Source organism: Ochotona princeps, chromosome 8 (assembly GCF_030435755.1).
Source record: "Ochotona princeps isolate mOchPri1 chromosome 8, mOchPri1.hap1, whole genome shotgun sequence".
Lineage (NCBI taxonomy): Eukaryota > Metazoa > Chordata > Mammalia > Lagomorpha > Ochotonidae > Ochotona > Ochotona princeps.
The window spans coordinates 14003927-14031379 of NC_080839.1; the positions used below are offsets into that span (position 1 = coordinate 14003927).

General features: G+C 48.3%; 1 protein-coding gene across 1 annotated transcript in view; it reads right to left on the reverse strand.

Moving 5' to 3' along the window:
* Positions 1-2326: 2326 nt before the first annotated feature.
* LOC118759861 (uncharacterized) overlaps positions 2327-27453 on the reverse strand; it is a 28540-nt gene continuing 3413 nt past the window's right edge. Inside the window, exons 2-8 of the mRNA XM_058668312.1 lie at positions 23373-23588; positions 15636-15819; positions 11383-14604; positions 7819-7998; positions 7056-7228; positions 6040-6157; positions 2327-2628 (exon numbers count right to left, since the gene is read on the reverse strand). Of these exons, the coding sequence (XP_058524295.1) occupies positions 2446-2628; positions 6040-6157; positions 7056-7228; positions 7819-7998; positions 11383-14604; positions 15636-15819; positions 23373-23588 (4276 nt within the window). The 3' untranslated portion in view covers positions 2327-2445. The remainder of the gene's footprint in view (positions 2629-6039; positions 6158-7055; positions 7229-7818; positions 7999-11382; positions 14605-15635; positions 15820-23372; positions 23589-27453) is intronic.

Here is a 27453-nt window from a genome sequence, read left to right on the forward strand (position 1 = left end):
GCAGTTTATAGGCCTAAATGCCTATTTGGAAGCAAAACAAAACAAGGGGTTTTTATCGATGGTTTCTGTTTAGATTAGCTGGATTAGAACAAGAACAGCAGTCTTAAACAAGAACGGTAGAAATCAGCATCCCCTATGAACACCCTTTGAGTTCTGGCTGCACCACTTCCAATCCAGCTCCCTACTAATGCACCCAGGAAAGTGTGGAGGAAGGTCCAAGTTCTTGGGCCCCTGCACCCACATGGGAGAGCTGAAGAAGATCCTGGCTCCTGGCTTCCAACCTGTCCAGCTGCTGTTGTGGCCATTTGGTGAGTGAACCAGTGGATGGAAAATTCTGTGTGTTTGTGTGTATGTAACTATGGTTTTCAAATAAATATTTTAAAAAATCATTACAGATTGCAAATACAGTTTTCAGAAGTTCAATAAAATTGGTAAACCATTTAACAAGCTAATCCAAAAAAGGACAAATTATCAATTTAAGAAGTGAGTAACATGGTGTTCTGTAGATAGCAAAGAGCAAGGCAGAGTATTATGAATGATATGCCTATAAATTTGACAGCGCAAATGAATGTTTAGAGCAGTCTTAATCTGAATAGCCAAAAATGGAAATAACCTCGGCATCCATCACCTGATGAATGGATAACTAAAATATTTCAGGGCCATATCAGACAATAAAAGGGAAGGAATTACTGATAGGTGCCATGATAAAGATGAACCTTGAAAAAATTATGCTGAGTTAAAGAAGCCAGTTACAAAGAACCACATATTTTGGAATTCTATTTACATGAAATGTTCAAAATAGGCACATTTCTAAAGAACCTATAGAAAATAGGGCCTGGCGCGATAGTGTAGTGGGTAAAGTCTTCGCCTTGCATGCCCGGGATCCCATATGCCTGCCAGTTCTAATCCCAGCAGCTGCACTTCCCACCCAGCTCCCTGCTTGTGGCCTGGGAAATCAGTCGAGGACAACCCAAAGCTTTGGGACCCTGAACTCACGTGGGAGACCCGGAAGAGTCTCCTGGCTTTGGATTGGCTCAGCTCCAGCCGTTGCGGCCACTTGGGGAGTGAATCATCAGACAGAAGATCTTCCTCTCTGTCTCTCCTCCTCTCTGTATATCTGACTTTCCAATAAAAACATCTTTAAAAAAAACCTATAGAAAATAATTATATACTTAAGTTATAGGGAAAAATTAATATGAAGGGATAGGGGATTTCTGTCAGGGATGAAGGAAATGCTAAAATTGATTATTTTGATATTTGTATCTGAAAACAGTCAAAGTATGTTTATACTGTGTGAATTAAGGTTGTGAAAAAAGTGATAAGGTTGTAAAAATAAATGAAGCAGGAAGGGATAAAATGGCATGAAATGTGGAAGACAAATGGAGCAGAATGTGTTTATTTTAATCATTTTAAAGATTGATTTATTTTTATTGGAAAGGCAGATTTACAGAGAGGAGGAGATACAAAAAAGATCCATCTGCTGGTTCATTCCCCAAGTGGCCAAAAAGGCTGGAGCTGAGCCAATCCAAAGCCAGGAGCCAGGAGCTTCTTATGGGTCTCCCACGCGGGTGCAGGGTCCCAAAGCTCTGGGCCATCCTCAACTGCTTTCCCAGGCCACAAGCAGGGAGCTGGATGGGAAGTGGAGCTGCTGGGATTAGAACCGGCGCCCATATGGGATCCTGGCACGTTCAAGGTGAGGACTTTAGCCGCTAGGCCACGCCTCTGAGAATCTTAACAAGCAAAGTGAACAGTGACCTCCCCAGTTGGTTTCTATGAGCCTTTCAGCTGTTGGCTCCCTGTAGAACAATCTGGAACTGTGCTCACGTTACATCTTTTTTTTTTTTTTTTAAGATTTTATTATTATTGGAAAGCCGGATATACACAGAGGAGGAGAGACAGAGAGGAAGATCTTCCATCCGATGTTTCACTCCCCAAGTGAGCCGCAGCGGGCCGGTACGCGCCAATCCGATGCCGGGACCAGGAACCTCTTCCGGGTCTCCCACACGGGTGCAGGGTCCCAAAGCTTTGGGCCATCCTCTCCTGCTTTCCCAGGCCACAAGCAGGGAGCTGAATGGGAAGTGGAGCTGTTGGGATTAGAACCGGCGTCCATATGGGATCCCGAGGCTTTCAAGGCGAGGACTCCAGCTGCTAGGCCATGCCACTGGGCCCTCACGTTACATCTTAATAAAGGCTTAAATTCATTTCATGTGGATGTTCCCCACCTCCTTGTGTAATCTGACCTTTCTACTGAGCTCCAGAAATGACAGTGTCTGTCTCAGAAGGGCATTGGTGTCACCAGAGGCCCAGGATGTTCACCTCCCTGGAATACTGTCAGGACCTGCATGGCCCAGCCCTCTGGGGCCTCACTGGCTGACTCAGCCTGCCAGGCCCTTTCCCCAGGACCCAGATACAGGGCAACAGGGCGCCACAGTTGGAGACCACTCCTTAGCTTTGAATCAGGGCAGCAAGTGTGGGAGGCATTTCCGTGTTTGCTTTTCGCAGGCCCCACTCATCCCAGTCCCTGGTGGAAGTTTCTTGAAGTCTGTGTTTTACAAATCTCCTCTTCCACTGCATGCAGAGGGCAGCAATTTCTAATTCCTCTGGGTTGTGGTGAGGCGATCTCAGTCCCTGGAGTTGGAGTAAGAGGAGGGAGGGAGAAGCAATTAAGCAGTGTAGGTATTCATACCCACTGGCCCCCTGCGTGCTGTTTATTTGGGCTCTTAGATTCCTCTGATTCAGGTTGTTCTGGCCCCAATTTTTTTTAATATTCTTTATTTTTTGTGATATAGTTCCATAAGCTCTGAATCCCAATCTTTCCCTCCCCCTTATTTTGTGGGGCTTGAGGAGCACTGTTTGTAAAGGTGCTCTGCATTGCAGCAGCATAAAAGGTTTTGTCATTAGCCTGGTGTGATGGCTCAATTGGCTACTCCTTCCCCTTCAAGCACCGGGATCCCATATGGGGCGCCAGTTCATGTCCAGGCTGTTCCACTTTCTTTCCAGCTCCCTGTCTGTGGCCTGGGAAAGCAGTGAAGTATGGCCCAAAGCCTTGGGACCCTGCACCAGCGTGAGAGACCTGGAAGAAGCTCTTGGCTTTGAATTAGCTCAGCTCTAGCCATTGTGGCCATTTGAGGAGTGAACCAGCAGATGAAAAAATCTTATTTTCTCTCCTTCTCTGTGTAAATCTTCCTTTCGTTTTTTAAAATTTTTTTTTACCTTTTTTTTAATTGATTGCATTGCTTTATGTGACACAATTTTATAGGCACCGGGATTCCCCCCATCCCTCCCCAAACCACCCCCATGGTGGATTCCTCCACCTTGTTGCATTATCACAGTTCAAATTCAGTTGAAATTCTTTCATTGCAAGCATTTACCAAGCATTAAGTCCAGCATCTTATTGTCCAGATAAGTTCAGCGGTTTCTTGGGGAGACCATCTCTGGTCTGAAGGTAGAGCCGGCAGATTATCATCCCAATCAATTAATCAGTAACAATTTATAACGTTATGAAATTAGTTGACATGTTATTAAGTAACCAATATGTTAAAAGAGAAAAAAAAAGAATGCAAGTTCTGAACCACATCCTGTGACTTCTACATTGACATTTCAATTACTAGTTTATGTACGACCAGGTTCAATACACGTTAAAATGGCTGTAGATTACTATTCAGCTGTCTCATGTCTATTTTAATTTTATTATTTATCAGTTTATAGCATTGAAGCATGATTTTGCTGAACCTGGCTGTTTTTCGGGTAGTCTAACCCTATAACTCTAACAAGACATATGTCAACAGTTTAGGTGAACAGTTTTAGGAGGGGTATGCAGGGAAATCTTCAATACCCCAGTGAGGAGTAACTAAACTTTGTGTCCCACCCAGTGAGTTATAAGTGCATCCCTGCTGACCGTTTCCTGTCTGTTTCTAGGCTTTCCTTGTTGTTCTCTATCTATTCTAGTTTTGTTTGTTTTGAGGGGTTTCTGGAGCGATCCTGCTGGTCATTACAAGAGAGGGTGGGGACCCAAAATCGGAAGCAGACAAGGACCAGAGAAAGCTTCTCTCCCTAGTCCCCTGAACCCATATGAGAGACCCAGAAGAAGCTCCTGGTTCCCAGTTTCCAAGTGGCCCAACTCAACAACAGTTTTGGCCATTTGGGGAATGAATCGGTGAATGGAAGATTCTCTCTCTCTCCACCCCTCTTTGTCAATTACTCTGACTTTGAAGTAAAACAAAAATAAATTTAAAAAACGGTTTGTGTGTACAGAAACTATGGGAAACCACAACAATAAAATCTACATGAGCTCATAGGTTTTTCAAGGAACCATGTCTGTGCTCATGAGAAAGACTTGGGCAGAACAGGACACAGGCTGCCTTCTTGTGATGCAGGCTTGGGGGAGGCAAGCAGCCACCAGTGCCACCACAGGCACAAGTCCCCACCCAGATCTGTCTCTTATAAAAAGACAGCTGAGTCACCAAGAGCAGGACAGCAAACTGACATAATGTAACGCTGGCTGGGGCAGGCGCTTTGGTTAAGGTGCCAGTTAAGACATTTGTATTCTATCAGAGTGCCTGGGTTGGAGCCCAGCCTCAGGCTTCATATCCAGCTTCCTGCTAATGCAGACCTCAAAATGCAATAGGTAATGGCTCAAGTCCTTGGGTCCCTGCTACCCCTGGGGGAGACCTGGATTGAATTATGGCTCCCAGTTTCAGCGAAGCTCAGGCTTGGTCACTCATTGCAGGTGCCAAGTAAATGGGTACTGTCTGTCTCAGCCTCTCAAATCAGTACAAGTTAAAGCGAAGAAATGATACACGCCAGCAAATATAATAGTAATGGTGTGCCAACTGTGATTGCAACAATAAGGCCAAAACTCAGAACCTGAATATGATTTATTCTGTTTATATGAAAGGAGAGAGAGAGAATCTTCTAATCTTCTATCCTCTGGTTCATTCCCCAAACTGCCACAGCAGCTAGACTGGGGTCAGACTGAAGCCAGGAGCTTCTTCCAGGTCTTTCAAGTAGGAGCAGGGGTCCAAGCATTTGGGCCACTTTTCATTGCTTTCTCAAGTACTTAGCATGGATTTTGATTGGAAGTGGAGCAACCAGGATTCAAACCAGTGCCCATCTGGGATGCCACTGTTGTAGGTAGGAGCTTTACCTGCTATACCATAGTGCAGGCCCCAAAATCCAACTCTGTTGAATCCCCAGCACTCTAAAGATCTGGAACGTACACACATACATTCTAGCTTTTTTATCTATACCATTCCCTGCATAATGTCAAGTTCTCAACAAAGAGTTATGAGACATGAAAAAAGAATAACAAAAGACTAACCCATTATCAGAAGACACACAAAAAAAAACCCACCAGAAATCCAGATTCAAACATGAGCCACAATATTCAAATTATATAGGAAGCTAAAAATAACTATGAGCAACATATCAAGAATTCTAGTGAAAAAGAGCAAAAATACATGAACAAATGGAAAATTTTAGCAGATGAAGAAAAGTTATTAAAATAAGCAATAATGTTACAAATAACAAAAAACCCACGTAACAGACATGAAGAAAGTTTCACCAAATTCACCTACATACTGGATAGAGCTAAAGGAATAGCCAATGATTCACCAAACAGTCCCACAGGGAATCAGGTGACAGATTGAGGGAAGGAATGAAGCTGAATTTAATAGCTAAGAAGGGGGCAGAGGGGCCAGCATATAGCATGTTATGCCACCACTTACAATGCCAGCATCCCATATACTGAGGCACAGCCCTGAGTTCTGGCAGCTCCACTTTCCATCCAGCTTCCTGCTAATGCTCCTGAGAAGGTGGCTGATAACGGTTCTCCTACCAGCCATGTGGGAGAGCCAGATGGAGTTCCAGGCTCCTGGCTTTTGCCTGGCCCAACCCTAGTGGCTGTGACCAGGAGGGAGTATCCTTACAAAAGGCTACAGGTTGTGATGCCCTGTGAGCCTGCGAACCTGAGCACTGGCACGGGGCACACTTGGGTACCCCATGCTCACACCCACTCCAGACCGTCTGGTCAGCACTTACCCGCAGGCTGGCAGCTTCCGCGGCTCTCACAGCCTTCCAGACGGCCTGGAGCAGCTGCTGCGCGTTCCCCACCAGGAGCTCCTCTGAGGACTTGCTTCTGGCCAGGGAGGCCTTCACGCTGTGGAGTTAGCAAGAAGGAGAGCATACCTTACCCCAAGGAAAGGGTACATCGCACAGAAACAGTCTCCAGTGCCAGAAGACTTTCACCATGCTAGTTTCATTCAGAAATCTGGGATGACTTTATGGGGGAGTAATCAGAAAGAGCATTTGGGACTAGTCAGAGCGTTCCCTTTAACATTTTTCAACCTTTTTAAAAAAATTGATAATTTTCTTTTTTTTGTATAAATTTTATTTTTGAGACTTTTTCATATTTGATTAAGGATCAAAGGCTAGAGGAAAGTGGATGTGACCACTGTTTTGACATTCTTTTTTTCTTTTTTTAAATGAAGATTATTTTATTTAGATGATCTTTACATAGCTGATTAGGGCTCAAAGGATCAAGGGCTACAGGATGTGGGTAATACCATTGTTTCCATTCTGTCTCTCTCTCTCTCTTTTTTTGTATCTGGGATAAGGGGATAGGTATGACAGCCTAGCCCATCATGACCTGTGCTCCAGCCTGGTTTCTGCACTTGCCAGTGAGCTAAGGTTTGCTTGGCCCTGCTCAGTCTGCCCTCCCCCACTTGGAGCTACCTTCCCCAGCCTGCCCAAATCCCAGGCCTGGATCACGTGCTCACCAACAGGAGCTATGACCTACTAGGGGAGTTTCCCAAGGTCCCCCACTCGGCCCCACTCCCAGACCCAGATCTCATGCATGCCAGCAGGTACTAGGCTCTTGCCTGGCATGGCCTGCCCCTCCCTCTTGGCCTTGTATGAGTCTGTTTACTCTTCCCCAAGTAAATGTAAATTCTTGAAGAAGGATAAAATAATTCAAGGAAGTGTGGGAAAATGGAATTATCCCACCCTCCACCCCTACACTGCAAAGATTAGCACTTTTCACCAAACCCAGTTCCTACCTGGAGATGATACGGAGCTGGTTGCTCATGGTCCGGATCTGCTCGACTCTACACACAAGCTCCTGGGAGCATCTTCTGTCTACGCAGTTCTTGGCGATCATGCAAATGAGTCTGGCAAATTCTTGTGCACAGGTTGCGACTTTCCTCGCGGAGGTAATGAGCTCATCTTTGGTCTGCACAGGATACACAGAACAGTTAGAAGCAGGTGGATGATGCCCTGACACGCTTCGCCCAGGAAGCTGGTCACAGATCCTGCAGCACATCAAACGTACTCAGCACCTCCCGCTTCACCTCTCAGTGTGAACACACTCCATCCCAGCCTGGGATGTGAGTTGACATGGAGCCCAAAGCAAACCTTTTCTGCTTGTCTGGGCAGAGCAGGCATGGGTCCCTGGACAGGCCGTGGGTGAGGAGAGCCAGGCTGGAAATGGACAGCCTAGGAATCACCCCGCAGAGCTGACATGAATTTTCACTCTCCAGATCTGGCATGGTTGTCCAAACTGACAATGCTGCATGCCAACCAAGATATGACAAAGCTCCTTACTTCTGTAAGGAGGCTTTAGGGGGGTATCAGAGCAGCTCAACTGTCGAGTGGAAGTGGCTCCCAGAAGCCAGAGGGATGCACCTCCCTAGCCCCTTCCCCAAGCTGTGCAGGTCCTGGGTGCTGCCTGGAGCTATCCAGCTCCAGAGAATGCAGTGGGAACCCATTTCCCCTACAAGGTGTCCAGTCTGTTCCCCACTGCAGCCTGCTGATGTCCAGTACCAGGAGGCATCTCTTCCTCAAACTCTGGGCCATTCGCAGCACCGTTTCGGTCATCTCCTGGGTGATCTGCGTGAGCCTGTTGTCATTGTCTGCGCTGCCATCTTTAGGCAAGGGCGGGGCCAGCTCTGTCTGTGGCCAGGCAGGATGACCTGGAGAGGCAGCAGGTAGGCCATTGTGCTGCTGGAAGAAAACAAGTTACAAATTGTCAAATTCGGGCCTGGTGCAATGGCTCAACTGGCTAATCCTCCCCCTCCAAGCGCCAGCATCCCCTATGGGTGCCAATTTGTATCCCAGATGCTCCACTTCCCATCCTGCTTCCTGCTTATGGCCTAGGGAAGCAGTAGAAGATGGCCAAATGTCTTGAGACCCTGCACCTGCACGGGCGACCTGGAAGAAGCTCCTGGCTTCTGGCATTGGATCAGTTCAGCTGTAGCTGTTGTGGTCATCTGGGGAGTAAACCAGCAGACAGATGATCCTTCTATCTTTGTCTCTTCTTCCTCTAATTTTGCCTTTCAAATAAAAGTAAATAATTAAAATTTTTTGTCAAATTTTCAGGGATCAGCAGCAGGCTAAGCCTCTTTCTGTGATGCTGGTGTTCCATATGGGCAGGGTTCTAGTCCTGGCTGCTCCACTTCCCATCCAGCTCCCTGTTTAAGGCCTGGGAAGATGCAGAGGATGGCCCAAAGCCCTGGACCCCTGGACCCATGTGGGAGATCTGGAAAAAGCTTCCAGTTCCCAGATTGGCTCAGCTCCAGCCACTGTGGCCATTTGGGGAGTGAACCAGCAGATGGAAGATTTCTCTCCCTTTCTGTAACTCTACCTTTGAAATTAAAATAATAGTAATAATAAAATAATAATAATAATTTTAAAATAAGGAATCATCAGATTTTTAGTTCTTGGGCTTTTAATTCACAATGCGGATACTTATTGCCTTTTTAATAATCTTTTTAAGAAAGATGAGAGGGAACTGGAGAGGGTCTTGATACTGCCATGTCCCAGCAGCTCTTGGCAATCCGACATGAATGCATAGGAAAACAGTGAGAAGGGGACAACAACACTAGGATTCGCGATGGGTCTGTGTTTGGTTCCATGGAATGTGCATAGCCTGGACCTGTCACTCCCAGGTCCACAGAGCTACAATATCCCCTCATGTTTTTCTCTGACTTTTCTAGTCTTACACAGGAGGAAGGGGGCACTTTAGGACCTCCTGAAGGAATCCAAAGAAGGAGAAGGCATGGGAGGACTTGGGCCTGCTCTTTCCTCACATCTCCCCCAACACTCCAAGGTGGCACACAGAAGCCCCATAAGGGAAAAACACTGCTGTTGCAAAGTATGAGGTCATAAACATGTTAGAAAATTCTATCTAAAATAGGAGTGGGAAGATTATCATTGTATTAGGTCCAAGGCTGTAAGTAGAGCACATATTTCATCAAAAGCTGGCTGGAAAACACTTTATGGAGTGACTTGGTACAGGGTCTGTATCCCTGCCAAGCCTGTGGACCAGGGAGACCGATCACTCCAGGAGGAGTAAGGTGGGCCATGATTTCAGCAGTAGCTACAGCACTCAGCTACATGTGTACGTGAGCAACTGTCATGTGATGGGGAAGACATGGTGGGAGTCTGGGGCCAGGAGGATCCAGGTGGCCCAATCTGTTGTATTGGGTGCCCTGTCCAGTTGCCAGGTAAGCAGGAAAGCCCTGACTGCTCAGTTTTGACTCAGAAAAGCTGTTCTGACACTGAAAATAGCAACCAGCCAGGTGGTGCCGGAAGGGCATAAAGTGCATCCGCGGGGCTCCAAGCACCAGGAGACCCTCTTGGGCCCAAGTCACCTGCCAGTCCTTATTTCCTGAAGTTCTTCCATTTTCATTTATGATTGTAAACCCTATGCTCCCTTGGGCATTCAAAACTGCTCTGCTGTAAGAAAACAAAGAGAACATCGGCTCCATCCCTCCCACACTCACTTTACCCCTTGTTCTGTACATCTAGGCTGTCTTCAGCATCCTAGCAAGCATTCAGAATTACTTCCTGTGCACCTGCACTGTCAGAGCCCACGTGGTCCAGGACCAGTAAGACAGAGTCCCAAACCCTCAACCTCTGGTGTTTTTCTTTAAGATTTATTTTATTGCAAAGTCACATATACAGAAAAGGGGAGAGACAGAGAGGAAGATCTTCTGTCTGCTGATTCACTCCCCAAGTAACTGCAACAGCCAGAACTGAGCCGATCCAAAGCCAGGCGCCCAGAGCCTCTTCCAGGTCTCCCACATGGATACAGGGTCCCCACAGCTTTGGGCCATCCTTGACTGCTTTCCCAGGGCACAAGCAGGGAGCTGGATGGGAAGTGGGGCTTCTGGGGCATAAACCGGTGCCCATATGGGATCCCGGCATGTGCAAGGGAGGACTTCAGCCGATAGGCTACCGCGTTAGGCCTGCTGGTGGTTTTGAAAATCTTAAGTTCATGCATATTGAAAAGAAACCTGGATTTACTGTGGTTTTGAAGTTGACTGATTCAGCCACATCGCCCTCACCTTCTGAAAACCGACAATGTCTCCTGTTTTGTTGGCCTCATTTTGGACATAGTGAGTTCTCCCTGGATGCTGGGAGGGGTGAGCTGCCATCTCTTCAGGACAGGGACTGAGTACATGCAGGTCACCAGGGTGGAAAGAAAAGAGAACCTGGCAGAGAATACCCCTCAGGTACAGCCCCGAAAGACCAAGGAGGAAGAAAATGGCTAGTGTGATTCAGAGGACTTGGAGCCGACGGAATGGATCCCAGCAATTTTCCTTTTCAAGGCCCATATTCAACTGTTGGAGGCAGATGAATTGCACATGGCTGAAAGTACCTCCAGTTTCTTCAGCAGCAACAAGGCCAGAGCTGCGTCTCACAGATGCCTGTAACTGCAGTCAGCAGGCTCCAGTTGGTGACTTACAGGTGCCTGGACCCTATCCCAGTCCAGGTCTTCCTCCCACAGCAGGTGCTGCTCGGAGTTCGGGTGGCCTTTCTGCGCTTTACAGAGGCTGAATTTCCGCCCCTTGGGAGCCCCAAGGAGTGGCGAGCACAGCAGATGGTCACCCTGGGTGGTCAGTCTCACTTTTCCAAGCACTCACACTCCCAGTGGCAGGACCCTTAGACAGAGTTATTTTCCCTGTTTCACTGGAGCTGTGTGTGTGTGTGTGTGTGTGTGTGTGTGTGCATTCATGTGCACAGAGTGCCTCCTTGGGTGGCAAACATTAGCATATGACACCTTATTTTCCACCCAAAAAAGCCTTTTCACATATAGGTGACAGAGGCCAGATATGTCTAGGGGGTGGAGTGGGATGGGAGCCTTTCCATTCCCAAAGCCTGCAGACCCCGTGTGGCTGCATGACCCTACCCTGCACCTGCGGCAGGTACTGTGCTGCAAGTCTGGTCCCAGAGCCTGGGTTCCTACAGGTTGCGGGTGCTGTCTGTTCAGTGTGAATTACCCACATGTGCACCAAGACAGTTTTTTTTTTCTGGAGGCTGGCAAGGTCTTTGGGTACTAGGAAGAGGGTTCAGACAAGGCAGAGGAAAGATGCTGAGACCTACCATGCCCAGGTCTGCTGGGGCTATTTCAGCAGAGCAGGTTCCCTCTGTGCTCCTGGGAGTGCCTACCACGATGGCATCCTGAGAATTCACACTGCCTACTGCCTCAGTTCCTGTTGCCACCGTCTTGTGGTGGAGCCCGGGCTGGGCAAAGTCCTGCACTGGGGCCAGCACCAGGTCTTCCCCTGGTTTCAAGCACTGGGCCAGGAGTCTCCAGGCCTCCGAGTGACCGCCCTTCCAGGCCTGCAGCTGGGCCATGGCCGAGTGAACCTTGGCTGCCCACTCCCACTGAAGCAAATCCAGGGCCTGCATCTCCCACTCCTCGAGGTGTTCTCGGAGCACAGGGAGCCTCTGGGCCACCTCCTTGGTGAGGACAAGGATGCTGTCCAGAGCCACAGTGAGGTCATCTTGGCAGGGCCCAGACTCTCCACTTCCTGCCACGATTGCCTGTACAGCTTGGATGCCAGACACCATTGCTTCTAGCTTGTTTCCGGGTTTAGTCTGGGGATCCTTGCTGATGGAGTGTCTGGAGCAGAAAGCGTCTTTGAGGGCGCACATGTAGTCTGCGTGGATGCTGCGGAAGTGGTCTGTCAGGGCCTTGGCTCGCAGTGTGAGCTCCAAGCAGAGGAGCTCGAAGCGTGTGGACAGGCTGGGAGCCGGCTTAGGAGAGGAGACCAAGAGCTGGGCCACGAACAAGAGAGCATCTGTGAGCACATGGACTTCCTTGCCTAGAAAGGAGAGCTCAGCCTGCACCTGCTCGTTCCCACACAGTGGGCCCGACAGCCTGGCAACCTCTTGTAGCCTCTGAGAAGCATGTGCTGCCCGATCCAACCCTTCCTTCCACCCCTGCTGGTGCCTCACAGCCTGCCGCAGGGGAAGCAGGAACAAGCCTTGTCTCTCGTTGAGCTTTTCCATGTGCCGTATCAGGCTTTGGATGGCGGTTGACCACAGAAGGCATCTGTCTTCAATGTTCTCGCCCCATGACTTGACAGCTCGGCACCTATCAGAGGCCAGCAACTGGTCCATCAGCTGCTTGGCATGAGTCTCTGCCTCCTCCCATCTGCCTTGCATTTGTGCAAATGTTTCGGGATGCCCAGTTGAGATAGGGCCCTTCTTATCCAAATCCATGAGTACACTTTTAGCTGCTAATTGAACCATCGAGGCTAAATTCTGCTGAAGCTCCATGAACGTGGCCATGCTCCCTGGTAGATCAGCTGTTTGGCTGTGGCAGAACAGCTGTTGGCACAGAAGGTACCAGTCTCCAGCAGCGGCTACCAAATCCTGCCTGGCTTCCCTCGTCCTCCCAGGGAGCTGGAGTGTTGCTTCCAGAAGCCTGTCCGTTCCAGCAACTGCACCATGGGCTACTTCCCTCGGCAGCTTACAGAAAGAAGGTGGCAGAGTGGAGACTTCCTGGGGGCCTGGCATCCGCTCTGACCCCAGAAATCCCTCCCCAGCCAGGGTCTCTTGACCTGCACCCTGCTCAGGAAGGCTGAAGCCACCTGAGGTCGGCCCCTCAGGGTCACGGCTCTTTACTGCCAGCACCAGTTTGTTAATAGCAGAGAGCGGACAGTCTTCCTTGCTTCCTGGGGGATCCATGCCAGGAATCGAGGGGCAGGAAGGATGGACCCTGGGGGAGCAGAAAGTGCCCAGATTCCATTCCCTGAACCCAGGCACCTGGTGGTGTTTCAGTTCAGGTGCCGTGACGTCCCAGAGGCCGGGGAGCACCAAGGGCTGGCCCTCAGCCGTTCCAAACCTGAGGACTTGAAACCGCAGGGGGCTGAGGATATCTGGGTGGTTGGTTCCATCCAAGCCCTCCAGGATGCTTTGAGCTGAACAGACGAGTTGTCTGGCTGCTGCTAAAACCACACCTGTGTCCCGCAGGCTGTGCCCAGCTGAGCAGCTCTCGGCAGCTGCACCCAGGCGCCCGGAAGCCTGTGCCAGCTGCTGGATCAGGACTCGCAGGCCATTTCGGAAAATGGGGTCTCTTTCTCTGCCCACATACCTGTTCATCACTTGCACCATGTGTGCCGCTCGAGCCTGCAGATACACCACAGGTCTGCGGAGCTCTGTGGGAACGCCACTGCTCAAAGCCCGCGCAAGGAAGGGCAAGCGCCGAGTCATTTCCCGAATGCACGCGCTCAGGAACTCAGGGATATCCAGGACATCATCAAAACAGGACAACAGGTGATCAGACGCAGCGGCCCAGGCCTGAAGCAAAGCCTGCAAGGCGTCGGGGCTCAGGTCCAGATCACAGTCCCGGGGGTCTTGGGAGAAAAACTGCTGCACTCTGACCACGAGAGCCCACAGGCCCGCAGCCGCGGCTTCCAGGTCTCTGCCAGTCTGCGGCCGCGAGCAGCACACCAAAACCAGGTGGGCCACCCGGAGCATGTTCCCGGCCTGTTCAAGGAAGGCTGCAAGAAAGGGCTGGAGGCTCGTGGGGGAGGCTTCCCCACTGTGCAGGCAGTCTTCTGGGGGAATGACCTGCGCGGCCTGGATCAAACTTTGAAGAGGACTCAGCGTGTCCGTGAACGTGTCCAGAATCTGGCTCAGTAGTCCTGTGCGGACACCCTGCGACAGGCCCTGTGCCGCAGCCCACAGCGCCGCGCGCTCCTCGGCCGAATCCAGGCTGGCGCGGCCGGTCCCCGCAGCCCCGAGACTCCCCCGCAGCTCCAGCAGCCGGCGACAGCGGACCACCAGGTGCAGCCGCTCCGGCGGCGCGCAGCCGGCCGCCAGGTACATGCAGTGTCCGAGCACCGCCGCCAGAGGCGCGTCCAGCAGGCCGTGCAGGCACCCGGGGGTGGGCGTCGCCAGCAGCAGCTCCCGCACCTGCTGCAGGCGCCGGGTGAGCGCGCCGCTCCGCGAGAGGGTCTGCGCTGGGAACGAGCTGGCTCTGGGCTCCAGCAGCGCCAGGACCTTACTCAGGGCCTCCCTGGTTTGAGAGAGGACGCGGCGCCTGGAGGCTGCTAACTGCGGGTCGCATGGGTACCGCAGATGGCCGCGAGCGACCGCGACAAGTGCGGGGATGCAGCCCCACAGCAGGCGGTCGGCCTCGCCCCCGCGCGCCGTCAGGTGCCCCAGGCGCAGCAGCGCCAAAGCCAGATCCGCGAAAGGGCGGCTCAGCGAAGCCGCGTCGTCCGCCGCCTCCAGCGCGTCCAGGCAGTTCAAGCAGCAGCCGGCCTCCAGCGCCGCCCTCCTTGCCGTTGCCGCGTCTTGGAGGAGCAGTACCTGTCAGGGCATCCAGAAAAGACAAATCCTGGAGGTTATTGCATGCTTTGGAGCAACGGCGAGAACATTGTGACCCCTGTCTTGGGGTTTACAAAGCCCTCTGCACTTCCCAAATCCCAACGTTGTAGTGGAGCGTAGACTCTAGGTGAAAAGGGGGGAAAAAGTGGCTGCGGGAGGGAGGACCTTCCAGCAAGTGCCTTTGAGAAACCTTTCTTAGCCTAGCTCTGCCCTCCCATCTCCTGTCTTCCACAAAGCTTGCCTAGCCTCCCGCCAGCAGGTGGACAAGATGGTCTCCTCCACTCATTTCTAATGCTGTTTCACTGAGGCTCTATTAAATTACAAACGCCCCTCCACCACCACCACCAAACAGTCCACACTAACTAGTTAATGATAGACAACACTTGAGAGTGTTTAAGGCATATAGATTTTTTAAAGATTTGTTTATTTTTATTGGAAAGGCACATCAAATTTATGGATCTTCCATCCACTGATTCACTCCCCAGATGGCCTCAATGGCTGGAGCTGAGCCAATTCAAGCCGAGGCACTGGGCAAAGCTTAGGCACTGAGAGTTTGTCTGACTTCCTCACATAACCCCCAAGGCAGCCGATGCCTTGTTTCTAAGAGCTTCCTTCCTCCCGCCCTCCCTTCCATCCATTCTTACTTCCTTTCTTTTTCTTCCTTTCTTCCTTCTTGCCTTCCTTCCTTTCTCTCCTCTCTCTCTCTCACTCTCTCTCCATTCCTTTCTTCCTTTCTTCTTTCTTTTTAAATTAGAGGTAGGTGATTCCGTGTGAAGCCAGAAGAGACTGCATAGGTGTTTAAGGTCATAGATCCCCATTGCAGTTTCTTGCCCCAGCCGTGGCAGCTTCCACAGGCAGCCTTCATGTAGTTGGTAATGAATCCTGAGTCCCGGGTCTCAGCAGAGACTTGAGCCTGGATTCTGTGCCTGGGACAGGTACCTACTGTGAAAACGCCGCTTCCACCCTTAGTCCCCAGCAACGAGCTCTCCATGAAGCTCGGACAGCAGCCTCACCTTGGTAGTGGCCACCACCATCTGCTGAGCCATGGTCGCCAGCTCCTCACGGTGACGCTGGCAGGCGGGCTGCAGTCGGAGCTTCCGGGCCACCTGCGTGACATTCCTCCCAGAAAGCAGGAGGGACTCTACTGCAGGCTCCACTTCCGCCCTGAGCCACTGTTCCCCAGAATCAGCAGCCAGCCTGGAGAGATGACATGCTGTGTTACAGAAGCTGATGTCCTAAAGAGACGATGATACGCAGCAGCAGGGCACCAAGCAACCAGCCGCTCCCATGGAGATGCCCGGCTGTACTAAGGGTGCTGGGAGTCTCCAAAGATACGGTGTGTTTGGGGCCAGCACGGCAGCTCAACAGGCCAATCCTCCACACCGCAGAGCCAGCATTCTAAATGGGAGCCAGTTCATGACCCAGATGCTCTACCTCCTAGCCAGCTCCCTGCTTATGGTCCAGAAAAGCAGCAGAAGATGGGCCAAGTCCTTGGGACCCTGCACCTACATGAGAGCCCCTGAAGAAGCTCCTGGCTCCTGGCTTCAGAACCACGCAACTGCAGTGATTGCAGCCATTTGAGTGAACCAGCAGATGGAAGATATCGCTCTCAGTCTCAAAACCTCCTTATTTTATTGCAAAGGAGGAGAGACAGAGAGGCGGAGAGGAAGATCTTCTGTCCGATGATTCACTCCCCAAGCGACCACAACAGTTGGAGCTATGCCAGGAGCCAGGACCCTCCTCTGGCTCTCCCATGCAGGTGCAGGGTCCCAAGGCTTTGGACCATCTTCAACTGCTTCCCCAGGCCACAAGCAGGGAGCTGGATGGGAAGCAGGTCTGCTGGGATTAACCTGGTGCGTGTATGGGATTCCGGCTTGTGCAAGGTGAGGACTTTAGCTGCTAGGTCACTGCACTGGGACCAATAAATTATTTTTAAAGTTAATAATGCAATGCATGGGCCCAGCATGGTAGCCTAGTGGCTAAATCCTTACTTTGAATGCGCCAGGATCCCATATGGGTGCCAGTTTGTGGCCTGGGAAGGCAGTGGAGGATGGCTCAAGTCCTTGGCTCCTGCACCCATGTGGGAGACCTGGAGGAAGCTGCACATCCCCAATGATAATTCTTTTTTTTTAAAGACTCATTTATTTTTAATTGCAAAGTCAGATATACAGAGAGGAGGAGAGACAGAGAGGAAGATCTTCCATCCACTGACTGATTCACTCCCCAAGTGACCACAACAGCCGGAGCTGTGCCAATCCGAAGCCCGAAGCCAGGAGCTTCTTCTGGGTCTCCCATGCGGGTCCAGGGCCCCAAGGCTTTGGGCCGTCCTCAGCTGCTTTCCCAGGCCACAAACAGGGAGCTGGTTGGGAAGTGGAGCTACCGGGAATAGAACCGACAACTATATGGGATCCCACATGGGCACCAGTTCTAATCCCAATGGCCCCACTTCCCATCCAGCTCCCTGCTTGTGGCCTGGGAAAGCAGTTAAAGGTGTCTCAAGGCCTTGGGACCCTGTATCCATGTGGGAGACCAGGAAGAGGTTCCTGGCTCCTGGCACAGCTCCAGCTGTTGTGGCCACTTGGGGAGTGAATCATCAGACAGAAGATCTTCCTCTCTGTCTCTCCTCCTGTCCGTATATCTGACTTTGCAATAAAAATAAATAAATCTTATAAAAAGAAAAGATCTATATCTATATACACATACATTTTAAAAAATTATACCAAAAATTGGAAAAAATCATACAAAGTATGTATTGGGTTATAACACGATTATGCTAGAAATCAAAAACAAGATAACTAGAAACTTCTCAGGGGCATGCCTAGGGAGACAGAAGTTGGAGGTGGAGGGGAGATAAATGAAACCACCAGTTTCCCCCAGGGTTACTGTGAGGCCTTCCATATGCTGGTTCACTCCCCCAAATGGCTGCAATGGCCAGGACTGGACTCCAAAGCCAGGAGCCAGGAGCTTCTTTCTGGCTCTCACATGGGTGCAGGCACCCAAGCACTTGGGCCACTCCATTGTTTTCCCAGACACATCAGCAAGGAGCTGGATCAGAAATGGAGCAGCTGGTGCTTGAACCTGTGTCCATATAGGATGTTGGCACTGCATGCAGAGGCCTAACCTGATATACCACCGCACTGGTCCCCATAGGTGCGATTTTACACTTGATCTTAGCCGAAAGGTCAAGAAGTGATTCAAAGGTGGGTTTTTAAGCAAATGGAAGTATGTATTGTACTGACTTCTTTCTGCAAGGTCATTCCTAAAAGCCTCTCCCAGCGCCAAATGCTGGCCTGGGCCTGTTGATTTGTCCTTGGGTGGCTCACCAGGCAGAGGAAGGCCCAAAGGAGCTGCCACTCGATACTTCACAAGCTCTGGGCTGCTTGCCTCCACTTGGCCTCCCTTAGGAACTGCTGAAGGAACTGTTCTGAAAGTCGGTGCAGTCAAATCTAAGTGCAGATATGAATTATAAATAGTATTGCTCCAATGGATGAGCTGGACCACTTCCCATGGTCATGAGCACAGATCATTCTCTGTATACGTAATTGACCTTGCCAGGAACAGATCATGCAGCAAAAGCACTTATACTAACACAGACTAAAGTAATATGGAACTTCTCTCAAAAGTTAGTGTTTGGGCCTGGCAATGTGGTTTCTATTGGCTAATCCTCCACCTCCAAGCTCTGGGATCCCATAAATGCGCTGGTTCATGTCCCGGCTGCTCCATTTTCCATCCAGCTCCATGCTTATGGCCTGGAAAAGCAGTGGAAGATGTTCCAAACCCTTGGGACCCTGCAGCCAAGTGGGAGACTCAGAAGAAACTCCTGGCTCCTGGCTTCAGATTGGTTGTTGCTGACACTTTGGAGGAAAAACAGTGGATAGAAGATCGTTCTCTATCTGTCTCCTTCTCTCTATAAATCTGCTTTTCCAATAAAAATAAACAAATGTTTAAAAAAAATTGGTCCAGCAGCTATAGGAATGAGCTTAGATCCCTCTGATCTGCCACAGGTCAAGCAGCTTCCTCTGGCTTTCTTGACCTTGATGTTTTATGGCTCATTCAAGCCAGTGATTTACAGAAAGCCCTTCTTCCTTATGGATCGGTCTGATGTGTTATTAATAGATTCTGGTTGCACAGTGTGGGAAGTGTTTCTCCAGAATGACGCTGTGTCTGCAATGCACCACGTTGTCAGGCAAAGAAGGCGTTTGATTCCAATAATGGGCAATGTCGACTTTGACCACTTGGGGGCAGTGAACTGCCAGGTTTCTCCTCTCTGAGGGTCCTAGTTCACCTTGAGATACCAACAACCCCCTCTAAATTAAGCTTCTGTCTGCTATAAGCCTCCACTGAGGATCCTTGTGTGGACTAGTGAAGAGAGAGTGCCTAAATGGTAACTCTAATTTCACAGCTTCTCCTGACATCATCAACGATCATTCTACAACAAGAATGTTCTCTTCGCTATTTGTTCATTTATTATGTTATGGACTCTTCCATTGTTATCTTATTCAATGGCTTATAAACCATTATTTTTTTTTGTTTTTATCCTCATATGATCCCATATTGGACCATATTTCCCCGAAATTTCCCCCTTTCAAATTGGTTCCTGTATTTTTTTATTTGTCTCTATTGGATTATTATTATTTTTTTGGTAAATATTTATGAATTGGGGGTAGGCAGAGAAACAGAGAGAGAGAGAGAGAGAGAGAGAGAGAGAGAGAGAGAATCCGTCATCTGATGGTTTACTTCCCAAATGGTCACAGTTTTTGGAGCTGGGCCAATCTGCAGCCAGAATCCTTGAGCTTCCTCTAGGTCTCCCACATGGAAACAGGGGTCCAGGGACTTGGGATGTCCTTGGCTGCTTTACTAAGCAAGCTAATAGGGAGCTCCATCAGAGATGGAGAAGCCTGAACTTGAACCTGCACCCATGCGGGATGCCAGGACCTCAGGTGGCAGCTTTCCTCCCTATGTCACAGTGCTGGCCTTAAGGCTTTGTTTATTTGTTTGTCTTTTGGTTTGTTTTTTCAATCACTTCCTTCCTTGACTCAAGAAAATCCAGGTTCCGTGTTTTCCTTACCCGAGTCCCAGGATCGGTCATTTCTACAGACTGGGGCTCTTTTTAAAGCAGATAGTGTTTAGAAACCAAGATCTGGGTGACAGTGTGCTCACTGCTCCTGGGATACCTTTACCTCTAGGTCTGGGTGGAGCGTGGAAATACAGACATTGTAAACAGACATGTGGTTGGGCATATATGTGAGTTCATATCCAGTTGTCTCCAGTGTTTCTGTTTTATTTTTGATGATGTTTACACAGTGCAGAAGGATGCATGCCCGGGTGGACCACTGATGAGGGCAGGGAGGGTTGAGGAACAGGGTCAAGTGGATGAGACAATTTTTTCCACTTTTTGTCTCCTGCATCTGGGGACATGGCTGCTCCCAGCAGCCTAACCCCATCCAGCACCAAGGGTTGCTCCTAGAATTCCCTCTTTTCCGTGAGTGAGAAACCTGACTCCCTTTAGCCTCAACACATTCACTTGTTTGTTCATGAGTGTGTTAACAATCCAAAGCTGATAGCCCGTCCTAATTTGGAAAAAAAAAAAAAAATTGTTTGCAGTTTGCTTTGTCTTGAGATTGAAGGTTTATATTGAAGTGCCTTGCTCAAAAATTAGGCACTCAGGTTCTTTTTATTTTCCACCATGAGATTATGCTCTTACCTAGCCCACGGGCCACACATAAGGTTGATGACATCATTTGATCTGGCCTAACAGACTGATCTTCAAGACGGTTATTTTGTATGGCTCATGAATATCTACATGACAGGAAAAAGTTTTCCCACTCCCGTTTGCTTACTTCAATACCATTTTTAGATGCCTCTGTTTTCTCCAATTTAGGGTTTTATCTTCCATTCTAAAGTTTTAAATGGATTTGTATCTGCAAAAATATTCATAGGTTTCCCAATTGTACAAAAACTCAAAGAAGTGTCCCTCTTCCTTGACCACCGCTTCACCCCGCCCTGCTGACATCTGAAGGTGACCAATCTCACTTAATCTCATTTTTAAATTACAATTTCTTTCTTATTTTAAAATAGAGTTCTACATTTCTAGTTATATAGCTACTATGTGATCTTGAATAAAATCTGACAGAAACATACAGCGGTAAAAGAAAAGGAAGGAAGTTTGCAGATGACTTGTTAAGACGGTATGTGCCTAGTTAGTGTCAACTCTGGCTCCACATTAGCTTTAAGTTTTGCATCAGGCAGTTTGTAAAAAGTAACAGTGTGACTTGATATGAAAGAGCAGGCAGACTGCGTCTGGAATCCTGAATTCTCCGACTGCTGGAGCCGGAGACCCAGGGCAAGGATCCGCAAGTCGGCAAAGGTGCAAGATCAAGGTCAAGGCGTGAGGGTCAGGGCCTGTGGGTGAAGAATGGCTCATGGCCACAGGAGTGTGTGCTTCAAGAAACGCCTGAGACAGTCACACATTGACCTCTGTGCTCCCTACTTGGGTCACACTGTTGCTTCCTGATCACAAACACTGGCTTACGGTTAACATGTAAGGGGACGTAGCTATCAAAGTTTGTGCCACTTCAACTCCTGTGATTCAAGTTCCTGTGTGGTTCAATACCATATTGAGGCAGCAAGACTTCTAAGTCAACCTCCTGCCTCAGAGCAGGGGGCTTCAGGCTGAACACCCTTGATCCAAAGATCCAATGCCTGAAGTGCTATAAATTCTAAAACTTTCCGAGCACTGACACATGTCACCGCTTGAAAACTCCATATCAAAAAAGCTTTGTTTCATATACAAAATTATTCAAAATCCCGAATAGAATAACCTTCAGTCTATATGAACATTATATATGTGCAACATACATGAAGTTCATACTTACACTTGGGTCCCATCCCCAAGGCAACTCACACACATGCAAATGCTCCAAACTTAAAAAGAAGTCTAAAACACTTCTGGCCTCAATAATTGCAGACATTCAGCCAAATAGGATTGGAATCAATGAGTTCAATAAACATTTAGTTTCTGAAGTCTTGGATCTTTAGTACTGAAGTGGCCTCTAGAGTGCCAGTCCTGGGGCTGACCATGTGCTGCCGGGGTGGGTTAAAGTACAGCCTATGATGCTAACATTCGACATGCCAGTGTTCCAGTTCAAGGCCTGGTTACTCCACTTCTGATGCAGCTCCCTGCCAATGTGTCTGGGAAAGTAGGGAGAGTTGGACCAAGTATTTGGCTCTCTGCAATCCAGGTGGGAGACACAGGATGCTGACTTAAGCCTGACCCAGCACTGGGCATGGCAGTCATTTGGGAGCATGAACTAGTGGATAGAAGGTTTTTATCTCTCTCTCTCTCTTCCTCTCCCCCCCTACCTCTCTCACACACACACCTCTGTGTAACTCTGCCTTCAAATAAACAAACATTTTTAAAAAGAAATAAATAAAATACCAATTCTCATTTCCATCATTAATATATGAGAGATCTATTTCTCCCAACATTGAGTTATCATTCTTTAATTTTTGCTAATATGTTGGGTCCAAATAATGGGATATTATCATTTAAATTTGCATCCTTACTGGAAAAATGATTATTCATAAGATTGGGTTAATTTTCCATATTTTATCATTTAAATGCATTTCTTCAGTGAAATGACTTTACTGTCCCCACTTTCTATTTAGGTATTTGGACTTTTTCTGCTAGTATAACCTTGTGTTTTGTTTTATCTCCACTGCCTCTGAGAACAGGGACTTCAAATGTCCTTCTTATTGATTGTTCTATTTCAGAACCCAGAACGGTACCTGGCACCTTAATGGTTGGTCAATAAATGTTGGGTAAAGAGGGGAATATTGGGACAGGCACTGTGGTTCAGCAGGTTAAGCTGCCACTCGGATGCTTCTGTCACATACTGGAGCACCAGTGGGTCCAGCCTCTTCTTCCAGTCAAGCTTCTCGATAATGTGTGCCCGGAGAGGCAGCATGTTATAGCTGAAGCACTTGGGTCCTGCCACCCACATAGCATACTGGGATAAGAGCGCCTAGCTCCTGGCTTTGGCCTGGCCTGGCCCTGGCTGCATTCGGGGATGAAAGACCTCTCTCTCTCTCTCTGTATCTGATACATTTTTTATGTTAAAAAAAAAATAGAAGAATCATGCTCAGGGCACTGAAAGACCAAATTAAAATTATGCTTAGGGCCTCCTAGTGGTGAAAGTCCTCCCCTTGCATGTTCCAGGATCCCATATGAGCATCAGTTCATATCCCATCAGTCCCGCTTCCCATCCAGCTCCCTGCTTGTGGCCTGGGAAAACAGTCGAGGACGACCCAAAGCCTTGGGACTCTGCATCTATGTGGGAGTCCCAGATGAGGCTCCCGGCTCCTGGCTTCAGATAGGCTCAGTTCCAGCCATTGCAGCCACCTGGGGAGTAAATCAATGGATGGAAGATCTTCCTCTCTGTCTTTCCTGCTCTTTGTATATCTGACTTTCCAATAAAAAAATTAAGTTATGTTTAGACTATTCTGAATATTCTTATGCCTATATAGAAAAATTGCCTGTGAAATGCAATAAGGATGAATCTAATAGTCCTTTGATGAGACACAGATACGTGTCTTAGCGGAAAATTGAACTAGTTCTGAAATACTTAGATACTCAAAGTCATAAATAATAATATATTAAATAAGTGTGTGGTTTTTTCACATGTGACTTTTTTACAAAGGTGTTTTAAAGCGCTGTGGGAGTAAAGGGTTGAGTTCTTTCATAGTATTACCTTCTGGCCTTCTCTACAAATGCCTCAGTAGCCTCAGCCAAGTCCTCTGCCGTCTCCTCCAAAGAGCCAAATGCCTCATCCTCCACCTCTGCCTTCTCCATGGAGATGAGGAGGTGGCAGAGCCGAACACTCATTGGTGAGATGATTCTCTCAGTAGCCTCGTTCTGTATCATGGAGCTGATGTCGTCAAAGGGGAAAGAGTCCATTTGTCGTGGTCTGTAAACAGAGGTCACAACGTGATCATGGTCCATGTTTACCAAAGTGAGACTATTTCTTCCTCATGTGATGTTTGTCTGATTTTAATTCGAAGAAGGGACAGAAATCTACAGAATATTCAAGGGATGCGTAGAGGTTGATTTTCAGGATGTTGCAAGTATGGAAGAGGTTGTGGCTGAGCAGAAACATGAAGAAGGTGGTGCCAGCATTGTGATACAGTGGGTTAAGTTGGTATCCCAAGACAGAGCACTGGTTTGAGTCCCAGCTACTCAGCTGTCAGTCCAGTTCCTTGTAATTCACCTTGGCAGGTGGCGGAGATGGCCCAAGTACATGGGTTCCTGCCACCCGAGTAAGAGACCGGGATACAACTCCCGGCTCCTGGATTTGGCCTGGCTCAGACATCGGTGTTGTGGCTATCTAGGGAGTGAACAGGTGCATGGAATCTCTTCCTCCCTTTCTCTGTCACTCTGCCTTGCAAATAAATCATGTTTTTCAAAGAATAAAATAAGAAAGCAGAACAAAGATGCAATGAGACAGGCGTGGGGTAAGGCAAACGATGACAAGTGGACAGACTAGGAAATGGTGACAGTTTAAGAAATGGTTAAAACTGTGAAGACAGGACTGCAGGAGAGGAATGCATCCCTTTCACAATCCTTTCAGACGTACTTATTAAGAGAAAGCTTCATAACAAAGAATGAAATGCAGTACCAGTTTCATCCAATTCTATTCCGAGGTAGAATTGCCACTTAGAACCATTATAAAATGTTGCTTTTCAAGTTCTACTTGATGCAAGTGGCCCAAAAATGAAAGAATCAATTGAAATAGGGAAAATCAGCAAGATTATCCAAGGTATTTTATTAAAATGATCCCCACATATCTTTGTGTATATTTTCCCCATTAGCAAAAATCAAAAGTGAGAATTTTTAAAAAAGACTTCATTAAAAGACTTAAGAAATTTAGCATGAAATAAGTTTAATATGAAAGGTACAGATTTAATTTGACTTAAATCTTATAGAAGAAATGAGAAGCTGAAAAATTGAGAGATATAACCTGGTTGGATTAAAAAAAAAACTCTATTTCATAGAAATAAGAATTCTTCCAATTTCAACAATATGTGGCCGTTAGTTTTTTCTTTTCTAAGATTTATTTTTTATTTTTGTTGGGAAGTCAGATATACAGCGAGGAGGAGAGACAGAGAGGAAGATCTTCCGACTGATGGTTCACTCCCCAAGTAAGCGCAAGGGCTGGAGCTGAGCTGATCTGAAGCCTTAAGCTAGGAGCTTCCTCCGGGTCTCCCACATGGGTGTAGGGTCCCAAAGCTTTCCCAGGCCACAAGCAGGGAGCTGGATGGGAAGTGGAGCTGCCGGGATTAGAACCAGCATCCATATGGGATCCTGGAGCATTCAAGGTGAGGACTTTAGCCGCTGGGTCCCTCTCTCTGTATCTTGATGAGCAGTCATCCCCCAACCCCTTCCTCCTTTTATTCACCCTAAACCCTTTTCAAAAGGGTCACGTTGGTGTTCTCTCCCAAGAAAACAAGCTTTTTTCATGGCCAGACTGTGGGCTGATCAAAGCTTTGCATGATGCTGCTGTTTACTGTATCATTCCCATTTTAGTATATGTGCTGCCGAAGCAAACACTAAACTGTAAATTCCTTCTTTAAATTACTTCTTTGTTCTTGGTGTTCTCCTGTATAGGCTTTAGCCATGCTACACCTGCAATATTTTGCTTAGAAAATGCTTCTGCAGAAAAAAATTCTTTTGCAAGGTATCTTAGTTAATTACTCTTACATTCTGCTTTTTGCAAAGCCCTCAGGTGTGGGCACAATTCAGCCAGATTCTTAGCCTCTTTACAGCAACGATGGCTCATTCTCCAGTTTCCAATATTTTATTCCTCATTTCTGCCCTCAAGACCTCATCAGAATGGCCTTCCTGCTTGTAGTTCTACAAACATGCAGGTCACGGCCTCTTAAGTAAGCTTAGAAGTTCCAGACCTTTCTCTACAGCTCTCCTCTTCTTCCGAGCCCTCTCAGGAATTGCCCTCAGTGCTTCATTCTGGACAACACAGGTTTTCCCAGCATTCACTGCAGCACTCTGCCAAGCCTCTGTGACCGTTATCCAGCCCCCAAAAGCTTCCACATCTTCAAGTATTTGTTACAGCACCACCCAGCTCCTGGGACCCATTTCCGGTCTCAATCTGCTCTGTAACAGAAAGCGGCTCATGCTGGGTAATTTATAATGAACGGAAATGGTTTGGCTCAGCCTTCTAGAAGGCGAGGGTCTGCTTGATGCAACTTCACCAGGTGGAAGGCACCACATGGCAGCAGGCCAAAGAGAGCAGGAGAGAGACAACGCCAGCTACTTCCCAAGGAGCTATTCTCTCTGCCAGGGTAGATATAGAATACAGAATGCCAGCCCCGCCACCACTCCTTCTACCCCAGCCCATAGGGAAAGACCATCTAGGATATAACTTGTGGCCATATCTTGTAGCTTACAGTAGGGAAGACTTGGCAGGAGTTTGGCTCCTTCCCTCCCCGCTAGGCTTCTCCTACATGTACCTCCACTGTCTCAGGCTCCACCTCTGGGGGAAGTGGAGACCCTGCCCTGGACTCCCTGGGTGGACTCACGGAGGACAGATGATGTTAGACTCTCCAGTTAGGGCTGATGCCCCAAACCTGCTGAAAGCTCTACTATGTGCTTGGGGCTGGGGGCCACTTCCCCCAACCCTCCTTCCCACCTCCATGGTACAGACAGTGTCACTAAGGGAGAGAGAGAGAGAGTGAAACCAAATCCTGGGGACACTGCTCAAACCCCAAGGGTCAAGCCAACATTTATCCTCCAATGCATGCTTTCTCTCCGTTAAGCCATTTTGTTTTTGTTGGACATTCTGTCACCCCATGCACCTTGTGTCCCACAGACCTGCCTTTCTGCACAGCTACAGTTGGCAGACGCATGATGCCAATGAAGGGTAGACAGGCAGAATCCTGTCTCACCTCCCTACCTCCTTCACAACTCAGAAAGGGGGGTGGGGTTTTTACTTTAGTGGATACTGCATTCTCATTTCAAGTGGATAAGTTATACAGTATTTTCAGCATGAACCCTGGTAAACAGGCATTTTAGCACCTCACAGGGTGTGGTTAATACTTCAGATAACAAAGGATTTAACAAAGAAGGAAAAGGGAGTGGGATTATTCCTGCTTTGGAAAACACTGAGGGATCAGCCAACACCGTCTTACTCAAAGCTCAAGTTGTCTAAATCTTATGATGCATCTTTGATGGACAATGGTGACTGTGTAGCCACCTGCAGAAAACCAAAAGAAAGGGGAGGGAGGGGGAAATACGGCCTTTTTTACTTACCTTGAAGGGGAAGACACTTTCCCTGCTTCAAGCTAAAGCTCGGATCACTGCACTCGCCCTCACGTTTACAGGGGCAAGCCACAGCTCTGCTGCACCTCACGATGGAAGCATCTCCCAGCCACCGTTAGCTGACTCTGCAGCTGACGTCATGCCTAGTGTTGCTAACAAGCAAACATCATGATTTATGCATGCAGCCAGGGAGGGTTCCTGTTTCTGCTGTGGTAGAAGGCCCAGCTTCTGTGCAGGAGTGAGAAACAAATGCAGAGAACTTCAATCATGGGTCTGCAGAAAAGTGTTATTGCAGGGAGCTGATCCTATGAATTCCTGGGTAAATACTGGAATTTCCAGCTCAGTTCCCATGGGTAGCTTCATAAAGATTTGATTGCAGATTGCATTGAAAGTTTGGATCAATTTGGCAAGAACTGAAAGGTTAGCAAGTTTGAGTCTTTCAGCCATGAGTGTGACACATCTTTTCATTTGTTTTGTGCTTTAAAAACTTCTCTTGGGCA